This window comes from Cyprinodon tularosa, unplaced genomic scaffold (assembly GCF_016077235.1).
Source record: "Cyprinodon tularosa strain WSP-4 unplaced genomic scaffold, ASM1607723v1 ctg366, whole genome shotgun sequence".
Lineage (NCBI taxonomy): Eukaryota > Metazoa > Chordata > Actinopteri > Cyprinodontiformes > Cyprinodontidae > Cyprinodon > Cyprinodon tularosa.
Genome location: NW_024039081.1, coordinates 717,616 through 738,495, shown reverse-complemented (window position 1 = coordinate 738,495; position 20,880 = coordinate 717,616). Strand labels below are relative to the sequence as shown.

Here is a 20,880-nt window from a genome sequence, read left to right as displayed (position 1 = left end):
CAAGAGAGTTCCCTTTTACTGTCAGAGAGTGAAAGTTATAAGAAGGATAAGGTTTGAGATCTGAGTCATTGTATTCTGGACCCAAACAGGTAATGGCACACCTTATTTTTCTGTATACAGAAGATGTTATAGCTCTCTCGTTTTAATTTTAGCTGTAGATTCATAAATTGTAGTCCGGTTTGGTGTTTGGTTTTGCTTGTTGTTATTTTTAGGGCTAAAGGGGCTGCTGTAAGTCTTTCATGGCTGCCCTCAGTGGAGGTTCTAGCAAGTTGTTCTTAAAGTATTTGAGATGCAAATCAGTGGTGTAATTTCATGCAATGGTTACACACAGATGATGCAGTAGGGGGGGACCTATAAGGACTTTCCAGGTCTGCACTTCAGTTTTTTCTGTAGTGAGACATTTCCTGGGAGTTTTCCCTGATTCTTGTCCTGTGTAGTAAAATAGCAAAGTTCCCTCCTTTCAGCAACACTCCTTTTACATGGGTAGAAAAGAACCAATATGATTCACTGTCAGGATGCAGGAAGATTTCATTCACAAACTCAGTAGTTATTATCATAATTTGTTTTTATAACTTCTTGCTTTTTAGGTTCTTATAACATTCTGTGTAACTTTCTCTATGGCTATCTAATTAGGCAAAGCTTGATCTCAGCTATTTGTGTAAGATGGTACTGCCATCTCATTAATGTGCTTTGTAGCACATTTCTCCTACATTGTTTACATTCTGATCATAGCTGCGCTTTATAATGGTAAGGTTTATATAAATCCAACTTCAATATCATTTCACTGCGGTAAGCTTCATGCAATGCAGTTTGGTTTTGTATACAACTGGTGCATAGAAAATGACAAAGTTTGTGTAAGTCTATTTCTTTTTGCTGTCTTCTCTTTTGTTGAACTATTGTTTCTTATGTATGACCTTTGGGATGCTTTTCATGTTTATTTATTTTATATTGCTCTTGCTCTGCAGCATTTTGTTTCAAAATTGGAGCTCTCTACATGAAGTATAAATCATAGTTAAAGTAAAAATGGCTAAGGTGAGTCTAATGAATAACTCAGCCATGCTGAAAATGTTGTTCCATGACTCTGAGACATGGAGAAGATAAAGAAAAACAACATTAATTACCACATAGTGATTTCATATTCCAGCAGGATCAAAGTTGGTCCATTGATTTAAGGTAGCTGTAATTAAACCTTGTCTTAAGAAAATGTCTCTTGACCTAGATGACTTGGTCAATTATAGACCTATATCCAATCTTCCTTTCTAATCTAAAATTCTTGAGAAAGTAGTTGCCAAACAAGTGTGCGATCACTTACACCATTATGAACTTTTTGAAGAGTTTCAGTCTGACAGTAGAGCTCATCATAGCACTGAAACAGCTCTGGTGAAGGTTGCTAATGATATTTTCATGGCTTCAGATAATGGACTTGTAACTGTGCTCGTCCTGTTGGATCTCAGTGCTGCATTTGATCCAGTTGATCATAATATTCTTTTAGAAAGACATTAATATTTTGTTGGAATTAAAGGAACAGCGCTAGACTGCTTTAAATCTTATCTGATTGATTTCAGTTTGTTCACATTAATGACAAATCTTCCTCATTCTCAAAAGTTACCTGTGGAGTACCACAGGGATCAGTGCTAGGACCAATTCTCTCCTATCCTGGCTTCTCTTCATTGGCTTCCTGTTAAATCCAGAACAGATTTTAAAACCCTCCTTCTCACATATAAAGCCTTAAATGGCCAAGCTCCATCTGATATCAGAGATCTGATTGGTCCTTATGTGTCATGATGGATCAAAGGAGCAAGCCCATATGCAGAACACACACAGAGGAGGCAGGGAAAAAGTTCAAATGTTTATTAAAAGTTCTGAACACGAGATCATAAACAAGTTCTGAGACTGGTTCACTGAAGTCTTGACTGGGACCGGAGACTGTTGGTTAGCAGAGTTCATGAGAAGCTAAGCGTCTAGCTTCAGGCTTAGCATGGCAGACCTTGATCTGAGCTTCCAGTTCACTGCAGAGAACAACAGGGAATATCCACATAGGATTCTTCAGGCTGAGCTTCCAGCTCACTGCAGAGAACAACAGGGAATATCCACATAGGATTCTTCAGGCTGAGCTTCCAGCTCACTGCAGAGAACAACAGGGAAAATCCACATAGGATTCTTCAGGGTGATTCCACATAGGAATCTTCAGGTAAACTCCACATAGAAGTCTTCAGGTTAAATCCACATAGGAATCTTCAGGTTGGCTCACCAGGGCAGATTAGCAGGTTAGGCTCACCTAGAGCTTCAGGCTAGAGACAGGTTTCCTGTGAGGCAGCTCATCCAGAGCTTCAGACTAGTGACAGGTTTCCTGTGAGGCACAGACAAAGGAGAGTTTAGAATCTGATCTCACACTAGAGACAACTAAGATAAATCATTAACAGAGGCTCAGGTAGCTAACCAAACTAAGATCAACACTGCGGCGTGGAAGCAAGGCCTGGCAGGAGCTTATAAAGGGGAGGTCTCCTGATGAGTAGATGCATAACAGGTGTGCTGGAAGACTCCAGCCCTAGGAGACCCACGGCGCACTCTGCTGGAGACAGAGGGTAATCTCCAGATCCCAACAGTAACTCCAGTCCTAAAAGACAATAACATAGAACAGAAGAGGATCCTCGGCGCCCTCTGGTGGGCAAGCCTGAGGATCCCAACATTATGTTCCTAACAGAGCACTTCGCTCTTAATCTGCAGGTTTACTAGTGGTTCCTAGAATTTCTAAAACTAAAATGGGAGGCAGATCTTTTAGTTATCAGGCTCCTCTCCTGTGGAACCAACTACCAGTTTCAGTCCGTGAGGCAGACACCCTGTCTACTTTTAAGGCTGGGCTTAAAACTTTCCTTTTTGATAAAGCTTATAGTTAGAATGGCTCAGGTTATCGTGCGCTATCTGTATAGTTATGCTGCTATAGGCTTAGACTGCTGGAGGACATAAACCCCCATTTTATCACTCTGTTTCATTCTATCTCTATTCTCCCACTCTGCAGAATCTGTTAGTTCAATCTCTAACGTTCTGCTCTCTCTGCTTTTTCTCATAGTAGCTTCATCTGTGACTCCATCCTTGAAAGAAGTATCAGCTGTGCTGCTGCCATCAACACCTTTGTTTCTAGATGTTGGAGCTTGGCCTGTTTTTCCAGTGTAGTCCTGTTTCTCTGACTGTGACTAACTGGATGTGCTCTCTTCATCCTCTGACATAGGAGCTGGCTCGGAGCTCGTCTGCCTGGCTTTGTTTTTCCTGGACTGGGCTTTTGCAGCTGCTTTTTGTATCTCTGCTTCTGTCTCCTTGAACCCCAGTGGGCCTCAGCAGATGGCCGCTCACACTGAGCCTGGTTCTGCTGGAGGTTCCTTCCTGTTAAAAGGAAATTTTTCCTCTCTACTCCCCCTACAAGCACGCTTAGTGTGAAGGATTGCATTCGAGTCAATGAGTCGATGCAATCAACTGGTTTTCCTTAGACAGAAACCTCTGAATCAATTTGACTGGATGATCTGGTTGAACTGTAAAGTGTCTTGAGATGACATGTGTTGTGAATTGACGCTATAGAAATAAACTGAATTGAATTTATGCTTTTACTGTTCCTGTTTTAAAAGCAGAGGATCTGTGGATTATAATCTATGGAGCACATAGAGAAACTGTAAAAGGCTACTATCAAAGCAACCATGGCTTCCTTTGCACAGAACCTCTTTAGAACCACAGTCTGATCCGATCCAAGCCAGGCTGTAACAACTCACTGACTGCGTTTAGAAGGGAATGAGGTTATTTTGAATATGTTGGAGCTTGAAAATATTAGCACAGATTTTTTTCTGCAGTAAACACCAGCACTTAATAAACAGTGATCATTCATCAATGTATGAATGTACTAGGATACTGCTTGACATGAAACTAGACAGAATGTATAGTCTTTGCATTGTAATGTGTGTCTTCAGGAAGTTCAACATAGGTGTGAGTCATTTTTAAACTCTGGTCCTGTTTCATACTCACCAGGGGAGCATGGCTGAAGCTGATGTTATTTACACTGATGTAAACTTCAGAGCTCCTCACACTGAGGGTGAGATTAACTCTTTCAGATCTTTTCACTTTTTTAGAGAGCTGCAGCAAACTGTACTTTGAAATGATGTTGTCCTCTGTGTGTGTTTATGCAGATCAGGCTGCTTTACCAGCTGAGTGTATTTATTCTAAACCGGTGATCTTGCAAAAGGGATCAGGTACGTTACACTTTAACAACAACAAAACTATAAGCACTTCATTTTCAACCACCATGGTGCCAAAACTCACACAATTATTTTTATACATCTGCCAAAAGGATCTTTCTACTTTTTTGTAAATAGGCACAATATTTAAATATGCAATCTACTTTTTTTTTTATATTATCTACATATGTCAAATATATTCCACTCTGTTTAAAGTTCAACATTAATGTAAAGCTGATACTGATCAGAGTAGAGACGAGAAAGAGTTCTGCTTCTGAGATAAACATAGACCTGACTTGACAGGATGGGTCTGAGTCATACACTGAGCGAGAAAAGTGACTTAGAGGAAGTAACTTACAAGAAAGACAGTTTATTTTTTATACTACATTTCAGCAAGACGTTTACTTAAAGAGTTGAACATGAACATAACATAAGCACAGAGAAAAGTACTTTGCAGTGGCATCATAAAAATCAGGGGATGTGGGGGGATCAGTGGAAGGACATTAGTGGGCTATTTTCCACTTCTTGAGTTTTAGTGAGGACGTGGGCAGCAGCATTCTGGAGCCATTGCAGGGTTCTGATCAACCTTTTTAGGCAGACCTGTGAAGATGATGCTTCACTAATTCATTCCACTAAAGAGAAACAAATGCATTGTTTTGAGGTGCTGCTGAGATATTAGTCCCTTAATCCTGGAATGGTCAGAGGTCATACAAGGCAGGAGTTGTTGCTGTCTTTTGTACCTTTTATGGTTCTTGTCTAAATTCATTACTACACCCCAGTTTGTGGGGGTTATGTTATTAACTGCAGATATATCCATCCATCCATTATCTGACAGGTGCATATCTCCAGCTGTCAATGGGCAAGAGGCGGGGTACACCCTAGACAGGCGGCCTGTCCATCGCAGGGCAACACAGAGACAAACAGGACATACAACCATTCACGCACAGACTCACACCTAAGGAGAATCTAGAGAAGCCTATTAACCTAACAGTCATGTTTTTGGACTGTGGGAGGAAGCCGGAGTACCCAGAGATGCTCAAGGAGAACTTGCAAACTTTGGGTCTTATTAGGGAGAGCTTCATACATTCACTTATTTTAGATCTCCATGCAGAAAGTTTGAATGTTGGCAAACCAGGAATCAAACCCATAACCTTCTTGCTGCAAGGCATCAGTGCTACCCACTGTATCACTGAGCAGCCCACTGCAGATATAATGCAGCCCAAATGGTATATGTGTCTAGGTAGTGGCTCATCTTTTTCTTCACTTAGGCCTTTATTACTTTGAGGAAGCAAAAACTGGCTTCTTATTTAAGCTGCCAATTCAGAAGCGTCTTTATTTATAGCAGGATGTATGCTGCCAAACTTTGTAGTAAACAGTATTGTCAAATGTCAGTCCCCAGTATCAGATGAGGCCACAATACTGCACTAAAATTATGGTATCGGTATCGGCGAGTACCAACAAATAGGGCACCGATACCATTTTGAGAGCCAAAAGTTTCTTCAATTATTGTCACCCATTCCAGGTAGGCAATAAAAAGTTCTTCACTTTGTTTTAGTCTTTTTCCTGCTTCACAAAGGTAGGCAGCAGCTTGACAAAGCCATGATGGCAATTATTTTACATCCAAGTAGTATGCAGTTATTCAGATATACACACATCAATTTCAAACAGATGGTATCAGTATCGGCCAATACTGCACAACCAGGTATCAGTATCGGGGCCAAAAAATGGCATCGGCGCAACACTAGACGTTACCCTGCTGACCACCTACAGGAAGTGCAGCTAACCTTGCCTTGATCCCAACACCTGAAATCAATAAGGACACTTCTGATGTCCCTAGAAGCTGCTAGTTGCTATACAGTTGCCCATAATGTCCATAAGACGTATAGGAATAGACTACCTCAAAGAGTTCAACAGACATTAATTTATAACATGTACTCAGACTGACATATGCTAATGTCACATTCAGATGTTTTGGGTCTTATAAGGGAGAGCTTCATACATTCACTTAATGTAGTTTTTATTACATGTATATAATCTTTATTTAATCTAATCTTTATTTCTGGAAGGCTGTAGTCTTAATTGGACTAGCATCATTGATCTGCGTTTCCTTCGCGTAATGATGTACGTAAGGCTGAAGGCTATCTGGATTCAGCACAGCAGTCTGAAGCTCCCTTCCTATCATGGAAAGAGTTCTACTCTGGTGAGAATTTAAGAAGGCGAAGGGATAGAAGCTAAGAACTGGTGGTAGGAGCTACAATTTCCGGTTCTCAGATCAGACGCCATGTTGCTTCTATTTAAAACAACTTTTAAAGTTTTACAGCGAGAACATTTTATGATTAAATTTCTCTGCGATGGACTGGCAACCAGGCACCAGCGACCCCAATTGGGACAAGCATGTCAGATAATGGATGGATGGATTCAATTTCTACTGAGGGTTGCTGGAAAGTGTCTGACAAATAAGTTATAGGGAAAAAGACGTCATTAGTCCTAACCTCGTCTTTGATGTAATCTTCCACTCCGTTCAGTTTTGTGGGTCTCCAATGCTTTACGCCATTCTTCCTTGTTCTCAGCCTTCGCCATGTTCCTCTTTATGTCCTTCTCCCTGTGATCACTTCTATCCCGTTTTTAGTTTTTTATACTCCTTTTTTACATGGTTTTACCCAGTTTCAGTTAAGAGTAGTAAATAACCCCTCAGGAAATAACCTCCCAGGAAAAGAACCGGTAGGGAAGTTCCGAGGCGCAGCTGCCTTCAGGGGGACATAACTTCCACATTTAACACCGTCTATCTACGTTGGGCGTAATCGACCTTGTCCCTGTTTGGGCTGCTTGACCCACCTTAATTTTCAAGTCCAGACCAGATTGAGGCCCGGCTGACACGACCGATGTACATGATAATAGCCAATAAATAGCTTTATTATAAGTCATGCAGGAGATTAAAGGGAGTAATGATAAGACGTCTTCAGTCTGCTTCATCACCTGCAAAGAGATGTAAAAATAGCAGCACAACCAACAGATACAGTATAAGAGATACAATAAAGTAACACCTTGATACTGTCGTTGAAGTATAAGTAGTATTATTTATTCTGACATGTATTCTATGTTACCTGAAGATAAGAATATGGGCTTTCTGTATGGAAGTGAATCTCTAAGTACCTGGAACCAAGCACCTATAGTTGTTTCTGACAGTGCACTTGTGCATGTAAAGTTTATCCAAAAGGAGAAGTGCTCAATAGCCAACATTTTCCTCTGCTTCACCGTCTTAATTTATTTCCAAAGTTAAATCTTACTTTATAAAAATCCTCTCGGATCCTGGTCAATATTCAACAATGGGCTGATTGGGTTTAAGTAACTTAACTTTGGTAACAATGGCTGACAAAGCTAAAAGGTAAAATGAACATGGTAAAAAAGAAGGAAGCTGGTTCATTAGCAGACCAATACGTTAAAAAATGACGTTAACAATACAATCTTGAGAAAACTTAACAGCTAAATTTTGGTTTGCTAACTTCTTTTAAATAAAACATAACTGCAGAGGTAATAAATCAACAAATGAACTGTAGAAACACTGAACTGAGACTTAGGCTTTTCTTCATCATCTCTGTATCTTCTGATCACAGACATTCAACAAGACAAACTAATCAAGAGGTCAAACTCCACCTTGAAGCGACTGGTTGTCCTGGTTCCTGTCCTTCTCTGTGCGGTCACTGTCATTGCCCTTGGAATCAGTAAGTTTTAGTTGTTATGTGGAAATCTTGATATGATGTATCTAAGACAGAAGGACTGAAAATACAATCTGGACAATGAAGCCTCATTCAGACAAAAACTGCTGCAAAGACTTGAATCTGAACAAAAGAAAAAACAGAGAAAAGGCAAAGTAATTAAAAAATAATTGCAGGCTGATTGATTTAGAGACTTGAAACAGGAAGTGGATTCTTTTAAAATCATGAGCGGAAACACTTTAGGAAAATACACCAAGAAAAAAATGGAGGAATAAAATTAAAAAGGAGATTTAATCCAATAAAATCAAGGAAATAAATAAACCCTGTTTCAGCCATCTGAAGTATGGAAATCAGCTTAACATTAATTCTACAATTTTTTTGTTGAATCGTTTATTTTACTGTTTTATTTAAGAAAAATTATTTTCTTTGAAACCAACAGTGTCAAAAAAAAAATTCTAATCTTTGCTGGAGAAATTAGTGTTTCTGAGGCTCTCTGGGGTTCATCTTATTTTAGATATTTTTCTGAATCAACATTCATTTAGAGTTTAAATTACAAAGTCTGAAATATTTGTAAAGAAAATTACAAATCTTGGCTGACTTCTGGTCTGTTGTGGTTAAATTATTATGTAATATTCATCACTTTGAATTGAACTAACCTGAGCCTCCTGCTGTGTTTTTCTAATTAGTTGTCATAATTTTAAACACCAACAAAACCCAACAAACTGAGCAAGAGGAGAATGAAGCTCTGAGAAAAAATTCCTCAGGTGAGATGGTCAGACTGTGACGGTGTCCAAAAGCGTCAATCTGACACTGATGGACAACCAATATTTTTCCCTTGTTAAAGGCATACTATGCAACATTTTTCAGTTAATGAATGTGTTCCATAACTTTTTGGATGATTAAATGAGTCATTTCAGGTCGAACAAAGGTTTTCTCGGCCGCCCTGGTGGTCTGTTGGGGAAATACCATACTTGCAATTGCAGGAGCCCTCGGCCCGCACCCACAGGCTCAGAAGTCTTGTGCATCGCGAGAGTCGGTTTTGCTTTACGGGGAGAACTGCTACACTTCCCCAGTAAAAGGCTTGCTCGTTGCTAGTGCAGTGGCGATATTTGTGCAGTTATCATGGCGTAACCAACGAGAAAACAGCGAAAGCCCATGTCGGAAACATGCTAAATTTTCAAACTCGAAAATTGGAACAAAATAGTCACTTAGCGCACTAGACAAGGTGATTCGTTGCGTTCGCCTCTCTGCTAAGCTCAAAACAACCGCGTCTGGCTTGACGGAGAAACCAGGAGAACAGCTGAGCATATTTACGACAGTGCACTTTTACTTTCGCCCTCTGGGAGGAGCCTCGCTGGAAAATCAACACCGGTTGCATAGTATACCTTTAATTTTTATCCCAGCAATTTCTTCTCTTGTATATCTTCAATCTTAAAGGTGTTAGGTTTTAAAATAAGAAGCAAGGCTTAGCCTTATGGTCTTTAAAACAGAAGTTAACATAAAGAAACCTGGATGTCCTCCACATCATAAAGTCAACGTTAATCCAAGGATTTCGTCTCATTTCTGTCACATGAGACATTAAAGAGATGTTAAAGGACCGCCAGATACAGAAGTTAGATTTTAACTGCTGGATACAAGACGCCTTCAAATCACACAAACACACCTCCTTCTACTAAAGCAGCATAGAAAGCGTTCCGACCAGCTGTCTCCCTGTGTGGTGTGGAGGCTGCAGCGCCTCAGACTGGAAGACATTTCATCCCAGCGCTGCATGTCCCGGGCACGTTACATTATAAATGACCCCCCACCATGGACTGTTCTCCCTCCGGGAATAGGCTTCACAGCATTCAATGCAGGACCAGCAGGTTCTGCAAAAGTTTCTTCCCCGCTGCTATGAGAGAGCTGAACTGTTGAAATAAACTCTAAATCATGTCACAGACTCCACATCAAGCTGACCATAACTGTCAGGATTTGGTTGAGGTTTAAGGACCCAAATGCAGAAACAGGAAAAAAGAGGCTGAGGTGATTTCTTGCAGTTTAATTGAAAAACACAGGTAACAGAGGCAGCAATTCCAAAAATCCAACTAAAAATTTTAACAAACCAAAAACCATGGAGACATCAGGGGAAAACGAGCACAAGGAGCCAGGGAGAGGAGAGGAAAGAAGACAACAGCGACGAGGAACCAGCGATGACAAGGAACCAGCAAAGAGTGAAAGCAGAGGGAGAGTATATATGGCTGACGGAACAAAGGCAGGGCTAAAGTGCTGATAAGGAGCAGGTGGGAGTGGAGATAACGAGGAAGCCAAAGGAAAAGGAACATGCACAAGAGGCAACAGAGGACAACAAAGAAAAACCTGAGAACTAAAATATATCTAGAAACACAAAGTAGGAAATAAACCAATGAAACACATGGAGCAAAGTTATACAGAAAGTAAGACCGTGACAATATCAATGCGTTTCTTTTGCACCATATTTTTTTTTTAGTCCACAATGTTTACATTTGATCACTGCTGCACTTTAGGAATGGAAATGTCATGACAGCTGTACAAAACGAAATTTCGTTTTTGTTTACACTCTGTGTATCTTGAGATCTTTGTTCTGATCTGTTTACAGATGAAATATGTTGGAAGTGTGAAGCAGGCTGGGAGCAACATGGAGGAAACTGTTATTATTTCTCCACTAATGAATCCTCCTGGAAGGAGGGCAGACGTTTGTGCAAAGATCTGGGAGGAGACCTGGTGAAGATAGACAGCAGAGATGAGCAGGTATGACACTGCTGCAGGTTCAGGTTCAAGAAAGATTTGATAAATTCATCCTGTTTCTTAATCTTGGTACATTAAAGTCTCAATAAGTGATTTCTAACACCTTTTCTTGTTCAGATGTTCATTAAAGAAAAACTGGTACATATGATGAAGAACGATGAGGACAAGTTCTGGATCGGACTGACAGACTTAGAGGAAGAAGGCAGATGGTTGTGGGTGGATGGATCTCCACTGAACACGAGGTTTGTTTTGGATAAAAAAATAATGCTTGATTAATCTTTAGAAATTTTGGACTAAAAATAATTGCTTTAACGTTGTGATTCTGTTCCTCCTTACTTAGTTTGAGCTTCTGGACTGATGGCCAACCAGACAACTGGAGTAAGAACATCCTGAAACAAGCTGACTGTGTGAGGATGGGACAGATAGGAGGAGCTGATGAATTAAAGTCCTGGTTCGATACGTCCTGTGACCTTCATCAGAAAAGCATCTGTGAGAAAACAGAAAAAACTTGATAGACTCACTGTGTTTGAGTCTGAAGTTCATTTCAGTCTGTAAAACAATCTGAGTTCAGGATTAAGAAGATTTTACAAAAAAAAAGTATAAAATATTGAAACCTTGCTACATAAACTTTAAATGTTAGAAATTGTGAAGCTCTTGGAGCTCTAACTGCATCAACTGTCCTTCTAAATAAGCAGCTAAGTTTTTAACTGTCTCTGTTCACATATATTTATTCAATTCAACTGTTCATGAGATTAAATATATTAGAAACCAAACAGACCCTCTGATGTAAATAAGTTAAAAAACTGTGATGTCCGAACATCATAGTTTATTAGCTTATACAGGGTTTGATGCAGAAACAGACCAAACTGGATTCTATAAATTTGAAATAAACAGGAATGACTATGTCTGTGTACAGATTACAAGCTGGCCACTGTCTGCACTTGTTTTTTTAATTTCTTCTGGGACAGCACCAGTTTGCCCCATTTTACACAAAGGGTTGAAATTCACCAGACTTACTTTATAAAACATATCAGTAAATCAGAAAGCAGGGGTTTTATCAAAACTGAAGAATGAATGGCAGAAAAGGGGGGATAAGAAACAAAGGGAAATAGTTTTTTAGCTTCAAAAAGGCAACTGGAGAAAAGAAACCTTGAGGAAGGAGCAGAAAAGATGACAGGTTAATAACAAAACTACGATTTGAACATAGATTACTTTAAGATTAAGGGAGAAAGCACATGAACAAGTGAAAAGAAAAGTGAACACAGCACAGCTGGAACAACACGGCCAACCAAACAAAAAGCTAATGCTAACAAAAAGCTAAAGCAGTACAGGCTGGAGTCTGCTGCAAAGATCTGCTTTATGTGGGCGTTAGACAGTCACGGCCTGGTATGGGAACAGGAAGGAGCTGGAGAGAGGGTGCGACTTAAGATGAAGGATGCAGATCTATTTATAGATGGGGTGTATAGTTAGTCTGCAACTGGAAAAAACATAAATACAGTTGTCTTCTTTTCTGTGATTTTTTTTCCCAATACTGGTCATTTCTGTGTAACTTTTTTTGAAAGAATAAACATTTTTTAAATGACTCATTTAAAAGCTTAAAATAATTATGTTAACTCATAAATAGGTGAAACTGACAGTTCAGCACCAAGGACAGTGACAGTAAAGCCTGTAGATGATGAGCTGCATTTTTTTTTATTAAAATAAAGCACCAGATCTCATCAAATATCAAATGTTATATGATATTTGGACTGTTATATATTGTTCTGTGAACATGACCAGCTGGCTGTGTCTTAGGAAAATAAATTAAAGCATTAAGGGAGCTTAAATCATTGTGAAACAGATGACTCTGCACATATTTGGAATAAATTTATCCCAACGGCCTTTAGAAAAATACTTTATTAACAAAAATTATTCAATTCCACGTCAAACGTTATTTCAGTTAAAAGCAGAATGCTGAAACAATGACCGGAGTACACTAAGACCAGATGTGCAGAGAAGGGATTAGAAGGAAACTGAGGGGAAAAGTGACACTAGGGACAATGAGACCAACAATGAACTAGAATTAAGATGAAATTAATAAAATAAAAGATAACTGGAGAATCACCAAGAAAAAGTTAAACTAATAAGTAATTCCAGACAACATAATTTGTAACAGCAGACATATAATAACATAAACCACCAAATGGGAAAAAGTAAAACATAAAACTAAAGTCTCGTGGAGTAGATCATGTCAGCCGATTCAGAATAGATGTCATCTCAAGGCGCCTTTACAGAGATAATACAGTCAGACTGGTTACAGGTTTTTCTTAAGCCGAACCAGCCTATTGCATCCAGTCATTGACTTGCAAGACATGAGAAAATTTCACTTGCATTTCGTTGTTGACTCTTACCTTGCACCAAGCATGCATATAGCCACAGTTGAGAGGAAAAGCTTTCTTTTAAAAGAAAAGAACCTCCAGCAGCACCAGGCTTAGTGTCAGCTGCCATCTGCCGAGGCTGACTGGGGTTCAAGAAGACAGAAGCAGACATACAGTAAGAAGCAGACAAATTTACTGTTAACAAGCTATACAGGCGGCCCTCTCCAAGAAACACACAGGCAGGCAGATGAGCTCCAAGCCGGCTCCCATGTCAGAGGATGCAAGAGAGCACATCCAGATATTCACAGTCAGAGAAACAGGACTACACTGAAAAACAGGCCCAGCTCCAACATCTATAAACAAAGGTGTTGATGGCAGCAGAACAGCTGATATTTCTCTCCAGGATGGAATCACAGCCAAACAGGAACAGACCAGATGAAGCTACTATGATGAGAAAAAGAAGAGAGAAAATAAAGTTTCAAGAGGAACTCAACAATTTCAATTAATTTCAATTCAATTCAAAAATACCTTATTAATCCAAAAGGGAAATTAAATACTTTTCTTTTCTACGGGGAATGTTGGCCTAGTGGTTAGAGCAGTGCGGTTGTGCTCTAAGAAGGTTGCAAGTATCCGGCTCGGTCCCCTCAGCCTCCACTCTGAGTCCCTGAGCAAGACCCTTATCCCCACACTGCTCCCCGGGAGCAACACAATGGCAGCCCACTGCTCCCCAAGGGGATGGGTTAAATGCAGAGAGTTAATTTCTATAGGTTGAGATCAATAAAGTTCAATTAACTTATTATTTATCTTAAAACTGCAGAATTGAAGAACAGAGATAAAATGAAGCAGAATGATGAAAGGTTGTCCCTGTAAGTAAGGTTGCTTTGTTCTTTGCAGTCTGCTACGTCTCGGTCTCCAATTTCAAATGGACTTCACAGTATAGGGCTTGGAATCCTGAAGTTGTGAGTTTGAAATCCACTCCCAATAAACTGGGAAAGGCCCTTAACCTCTGATTGCCCCCCCAGGCACTGCACAGGGGCCACTGCTCCCTAAAGGGGACGAGTTAAATGCAGAGAGTTAATTTCTTAGCAGCTGGCCAGCTCAAGTGGTACATCACCCGTCCTGCAACAGGAAGCCTGGTTTCATATCCCAGCTGGGGGGAATGAGCTAAAAGTGTGCGTCCTTAGGCAAGACCCTTCATGCTAATGTTGTCCCTGTGCCCTCCAGCATTCTAAACATAAGGTAATATAAATACTGCTTCCATATGTCATCCTCCTCCTAAAATAAAAATAAGTCCAGGTTTTGATCTTTTTCTGATTTTTGTCCTTTAATGTTTTTTATTTTTTTAGAGACATCAATAGACCGGCAGATACAGGCTGTAAGATGGTAGCTGCAAGACTTAAAGGAATAGTACACCCAAAACATGATTAGCCTTCATTTTCTACTCACCCCCATGCTGAACAACACTCTGGAGTACTTTTTTGATATCTCAAATGCATCTGGAGATCTGGGAGGCTTCTTGCTGTCTGCTGACATTCAAATAATGGAGGTCTATGGCGCCAGAGACAGAAAGGTCCATAAAAGTCCACAAAAAATGTGTCAATATTCCTCCATACTGCTCGTCCAATGTATTCCAAGTGTCCTGAGTGGCTAGCGTCCATAATTTACTCGAAACGAAGTCATTTAGAATGTTTTTAGAGCATAAACAGTAGTGTATAGGATTTCCTGAAAGCGCGTTCACGAGTCTACGGAAACCGCGGCAGACCAAACCAGATGAAAGTGCGCATTCAGCGTCTACTCTGCCGATAATGCAAGCGTAGAAGAAGAAATGTGCTGTTTACCTGTGCAAAGAAAGAAACAACGAAAGAAAATGGAGGAATATTGACACGTTTTTTGTGGACTTTTATGGACCTTTCTGCCTCGGGCACCATGGACCTCCATTATTTGAATGTCAGCAGACAGCAATAAGCCTCCCAGATCTCCAGATGCATTTGAGATATCAAAAAAGTACTCCAGAGTGTTGTTCAGCATGGGGGTGAGTAGAAAATGAAGGCTAATCATGTTTTGGGTGTACTATTCCTTTAAGGTTTGTATTTGATAAAAAAAAAAAAATAAAAAAAAATAATCATGTTCGATTGATCTTGAAAACTTTTGGGGATCAAGAACCTGTTAGAAAGAAACTTTTAACCAAATACAAGAAATAGGTTCCTAAACATTTCTTACATACTCACTTGGTGAGTGTTACTTACCAGAAACACCAAGTGTTTCTGGTAAGTAAAAAAAAGGAAGGAAATAGGCTATGCTGAAAATGAAGGGTACTCCTATTTTAGTCTTATTGTTAACATTTAGTTTGCGTCAAAACTGTGAGACAGCGATGGGTCGAACAGATTTTCTTGCAGTCTAAGAAGTCAGCAGAGCAGAGAGGACACCTTAGCGGTGAGTCCACAGGATATTCTGTCAAAAACCTTTAAAAAAGAGGAGATGTAAATAGTATCTAAACTACACAGAGAGATTTCTGTGCCAGTTAAATATATATAGTGTTTTTTCCACAGATAGGTTTCAAATCTGTTGTCTTTTTCTGCAAAACTTCAGTATATAAATGTTGATATTATTTTTTTCACCTTTAAATTAAAGAGGGGCAGTCTGTGGGAGTGGTTTTCGAACACACAACCTTAGGATTCCAAGCTCTATGCTCTAACCACTAGGCCACTAGCCTGGGTGCCATTTCGAACTTAGTCCCGCCCACAAAGTTTGAGGTCGGGAAGTTCGGTCTGGCTCTGCTCCATAGTAGCGCGAGTATTATCGCCCACTGTCAGGCGATCCAATCAAATTGTCAGGGCGGGCTTTATACGATGATGGACAGATGATCAACAGTAACGTAATCAACCACGTGACCAATGCGCGCTTGGGTGACAACAATAATGGCTGCCGCTGGAGAGGTGAGGTGTGTAGATTCTGCTATTAGGTCTGTTCTAGAAGATATCGACAGCAAATTAATTTTAAAAGAGGAACAGAGAAACGCGATCAAGGCTCATCTTCTTATTCTAGGCGTGCAACTGCACGCTTTGATTTTTGTGGACAACAACTATGCCTTGCTTAACATACGTCACGCACTCCGTTGCTCTTATTGGTTGTAGGTCTATCCAATTGAGTGCAGAGGCATTTTTTTCCCTGGTTCGTTCAAAACACGCCCCATAATCACAGCTCTATGGAGCAGCATCAGACTCATATTCTGACTAGAATTGAGTCGGACTACGTCAGGCTACTAGGCCACCTCTCCCCCTTTTCTCTGAGATCACTTAGAACCAAAATGGATTTTTGTATTAATATTATTCATGCTGGTCTCTGCAAAAAGAGACACAAGAAGCAAATCATTATCCTAAATGCTTCTGTCAGAGCCATGACCAACACCTTTTTTTTTCCTTTTCATGAAGCACAGTTAAAAACATGATATTACCAAGGTGCTCAGCAACCTAAAAATAAAATGAAAAAACAAAGCATTACTTGAAATTAAAGAAGCCTGTCTAATATTGGAAGGTATACTATTTTAGTTTGGAGTCTGGTCATCTTTATGTTTTATCCTAGTTTTAGGAGGAATCGAAAACAGCTGATCTGATGACCTTAGAGCCGGAGAAGGAACAATGCTAATGTAGGTCAGAGAGATATAGGGGTGCAGGTCCATTAAGGCATTTTGTGTCAAAAGCAGAAGTTTTTAACTTTGTCTTGAACTATGGTCAAGCCTATGAATCTATATATATATATATATTAGTGCTGTCAAAATTATCGCGTTATTATCGCGTTAACGCGAGGCCATTTTAACGGCGATAATTTTTTTAACGTGAGATTAACGCTATGTGGTTTTATGGTACAATTTTCCAAGTACATCCCGCTGCAGCCTGCGGAAAGGCGGGGCTATTTTCCCCCAGTCTATGCATTTTCCATAGGCTTCAAGAGCGGAGCTCCTCAAGGGAAAAAGACGCTCATACACTGGGTAGCGCTAGTGCCTTTTCTTTAAGCCCCCACCACCAACAAACAAGTTGAGTGTCTGGTAACTAATAGCAACCTGAAATACGCTGAGAAAACAGATTATAGAGGTGAAATGGAATCTGCTACGGCACTCTTGCTGTCTGTGTACGCCACAGGTCGGTATCGCGTGTGTGTGTGTGTGGGTGGGTGGGTGTGTCTGTGTGTGGGTGGGTGGGTGTGTGTGTGTTCTCATTTTTGTTAAGAGGCTGAAAAGTAACTTTCTAGAGCATAGACTACCTCCATCTAGTGATGTCAGTCTATTGATTTTGATGTATTGATTGAAAATTGTTCATTATTATCTTGGTTAATTAACATCTAATGTTAACTCTGCTGCATTTTATAGCAGTAGGGTAAGATGCGTGTCTTTGTTCAAAAGACTTTATTTAACTGTAAAGACTGTCTTTTACATCAGCCTGTTTTCAGGGCCTTTTTTTTGGCTACATATTTGTTATTTTTTGCTACATGCCTCCCCATCTTCTTGCCATATGTTTCTATGGCATAAATCAGTGTCTGTGACCTGTTTTCATTTTAAAAAAAGAACATTGGCACAAACCTAGCCTGTATGTATTTTTTGTATGTCATCGAGAGTATTTAAATGATTTTCAATCATAAAAAAAATTTGCTATTAAAATGCGATTAATCGCGAGTTAACTCAGGCATTGATGCGATTAATCAGTATGAAATCTACTGTCGGAGGAGGATTTGCAGACAAAACAAGTAAAGAAAAAAGAACTTGATCAGTGTAAAAGCTATGGAAACCTCGGCATGGTGACTACTATAATCAATAGGTTCTGATAAAGGCATGGACTAGTTTCTCCAATTTAGGTGTGGTTAGCTCTGACTTAAGTTCAGATATCTGTAAAACCTGAAAAACCTAAACTGAAAAAGTTACTTTTATTTACAGCAGAATTAATTTGCCAATGACATTTTAAGGCGGTTTCTAAACTAATTCCCAAATTTAGAGCAGATTGATCAAAACAAGGCTCAACGTTTAGGAAAAGAGTAGAACTAGTGCTGTTTTTTCAGCTTTAAAGTAACTTTTCCTTAAACAAAACCTAAAGGGCAACGGTTCTTCACTGCAAAACTAGAGAAAAAATTCACTGTGTTGGTTCCGAATAAACACTAAACCCTGTGAAGTCACAGCTTACAAATATCTACTTTAATTAGTAGCAAATCATTGCCTAGTAAATATTTTATGGACTTTATTTTTGAGTCAAGCATCTTATCAAGAAGTTAATATGAAGCTCCTTTCCTGTTCTGCTTACATTGCAGTATCCATATAATCTGTAAAACTCGCTGCATTTTCTTTTTAAATAATACATTTATTGTTACAAAATATGTAATTTTAAAACCAATAAATCATATATTTACCTACGTAAAGATAAGATAAAATGATAAGTTGGCTGATTTTCAGATCAATTCAGTAGAAAATGTCCCAAATTGCAAGACATCAAAGCGGCTCCTCGGCTGATTCAAAGCACATGAGAAGCTATGAGATGAGAAAGTTATAGATATAAACTCATGAGCATCACATTTAATCATGAAAATTAAAACAGCAAATTTATAAATGCTAAAAAACTTTATTGACGTTTACAACTTTGACAGGAGATCTAAAAAAAATTAGGCAGTGATCTGTTAAAATCAGAGTATATTTCTGTTAATGCGTTTGTTCATTCACTGTTTTAACTTCATCTTTATAAAATATGTGTTTTTACAGAGATCTGAGGCTGATTTCTAGACTGAAGGTAACTTCATCAACACAACTGATTTTCTGCTGCTTTCTCACAAATACTTCTTAGAGCTTCATTACAATATGTATGAAACCACTTGACAGAGTTTTGTTTCTTCTTTATCCTCACACAGTCCATCTCTGATTCTGGTCCTCCACCCTTACCATCAGGCTTGTTTTTTCCCCAAAACCTCAAACTAAGAGATGAAGAACACAAAGACAGAGTTTATTAAGTTTGTTAATTTTAGTTACTTAAACTCTTCAAATGAAGAAATTGTTCTCATAACAATCAGACCTTTTGTTTAGTGGAGATCCGTCCACCCAAACCCAGCTGCCTTCTTCCTTTGCGTCCGTCAGTCCGATCCAGAATGAATCCTCATCATTTCTGATTTTCTCTTTCACTTTCCTCTGCAGGAACATCTGAGTAGAAGATGGTAGAGATACCTGTGAGACTTTTCTGTGCTGAAATGAAGAAACATGATGATGATCAAATCTGATCGAACATGAACCTGCAGCAGTGTTTCATACCTGCTCATCTCTGCTGTCTATTTTCACTAGGTCTCCTTCCACATCTTTGCAGGAATCTCTGCTCTCAGTCCAGGTGGAAGTTGTGTTAGAGAAATCATAACAGTTTCTTCCATGTAGCTCCCAGCCTGCTTCACACTTCAAACATGTTTCATCTGTGAACAGATCAGAACAAAGACCTCAGTGAGTCAGGAGGAAGAAATCTCTGTAGATGTTTGTGAGATTTGGAGGCAGCAGGAGGCGTCTTCTGTCCCACAGCTACAATCGAACGTCCTGTACCTGACAGTCCATCAGTGTCACTATAACATCATCAGAGCATGAACATGAGAAAGAGATGAAATCACGTACCTACTCTTTGATTCAGAAGTTGCAGTATCTATTTTCCAGGGCTTAATTTCTATAAAAACAAACAAACAAAGAAAATCAACAGTGTGTCTTTAGAATTAGTATTCTTTTGGGTGGGACAATCTCAATAAAAAAATGAGACAAAGAAAATATTTGCAAGTTAGAGGGAAGAAAGAAAAAGAATGCTCTTCTATTAATATTCTTTTAAATGACTTAAGTATCCAATTTATCTGCAGCTCAAGCCGAGGTTGGATTCTTTTATTCTTTTATCTAGTTTTAATAAAAAACTGTCACATGTTGCTCCTTTAACATTTAATCAAATTCTATGTTTACGTTTTTATTGTTTTTTAAGTCTCATTTTTAATACTTTTTTATTATTTTACTATTATGCTTATGCTACGCTTTGATATAAATAATGTCTTGTTTTCCCATCTTGGCCAGGAAATCTTTTTAAAATAGATTCCAAATTCCAATGTGTTTATTTCCTGATAGAATAGAGAAAATAAAATGTGTTTGAATATTAAGGTTTTGTTTTATATAACATGATGATCGCCTCCCTCTAGTGGTCTGGAGCATTTCCATTTTTCTGTGCTTATTTGCATCTTTTTTAAACTTTAGTTTTTTTTTTTTTTTTTATAATTTTAGCATTTTTAACATTTTTTATTCAGGTATCACAACATATAAAAACTCGATGGAAATAGCAAAATTTGAATCAGCTTAGTAGATTTTGTAAAAATGATTGTGTCGGTGTGATATTTTTTTTCTCAAAAGTGCAAAGGCCCTAAACTGGAATCAGAAACAAATTTTCCAAATAAATTCTTATTCTTCAGCTGTTTCCACCGATTCATAGGCAGTATTCCTAGATACAAAGAAAGTAGAGCTGCATTGATTGTCACAGTAATGGCCAATCAATGCAGGATGCAGGATTTTAATACAAAATATGGCGGAAGAAGAGTAAAAACAGCGAAAGCAAAGACTGCAAAAGAGTTTATATCCAGGTAAGGTCAGTGACAGGTGATTCTCAGATAGATTTTGATGAATTTCGGTTATTTTTTGATTTGATGCAAGGGGAGCATAATGAAAAGCAACACCGTGAAAGCGAGTTGCAAAAGAAAAGCTATAAAGTTAAGCTATAAAGTTATAAATTGTTACGCAGTCTTTATTTTGGCTGCATTTTCTTTTCTTCAACTGTAGAGGCATCGTCT

The 20,880-nt window shown here is 38.9% G+C and overlaps 1 protein-coding gene and 1 long non-coding RNA gene across 2 annotated transcripts; both read left to right on the top strand.

The window, feature by feature from the left end:
- Positions 1 to 7,936, top strand: LOC119790482. Its single transcript, XR_005281723.1, has 4 exons — positions 1 to 89; positions 4,015 to 4,078; positions 4,173 to 4,235; positions 7,835 to 7,936. It is a non-coding gene; the product is annotated as an uncharacterized LOC119790482 (long non-coding RNA).
- A 2,407-nt stretch (positions 7,937 to 10,343) lies between these two features.
- Positions 10,344 to 11,208, top strand: LOC119790493 (C-type lectin domain family 4 member E-like). Its single transcript, XM_038296037.1, has 4 exons — positions 10,344 to 10,365; positions 10,548 to 10,699; positions 10,814 to 10,938; positions 11,037 to 11,208. Exons 1-4 carry the CDS (start codon positions 10,344 to 10,346, stop codon positions 11,206 to 11,208), a joined length of 471 nt encoding a protein of 156 aa, XP_038151965.1.
- Positions 11,209 to 20,880: the final 9,672 nt, after the last annotated feature.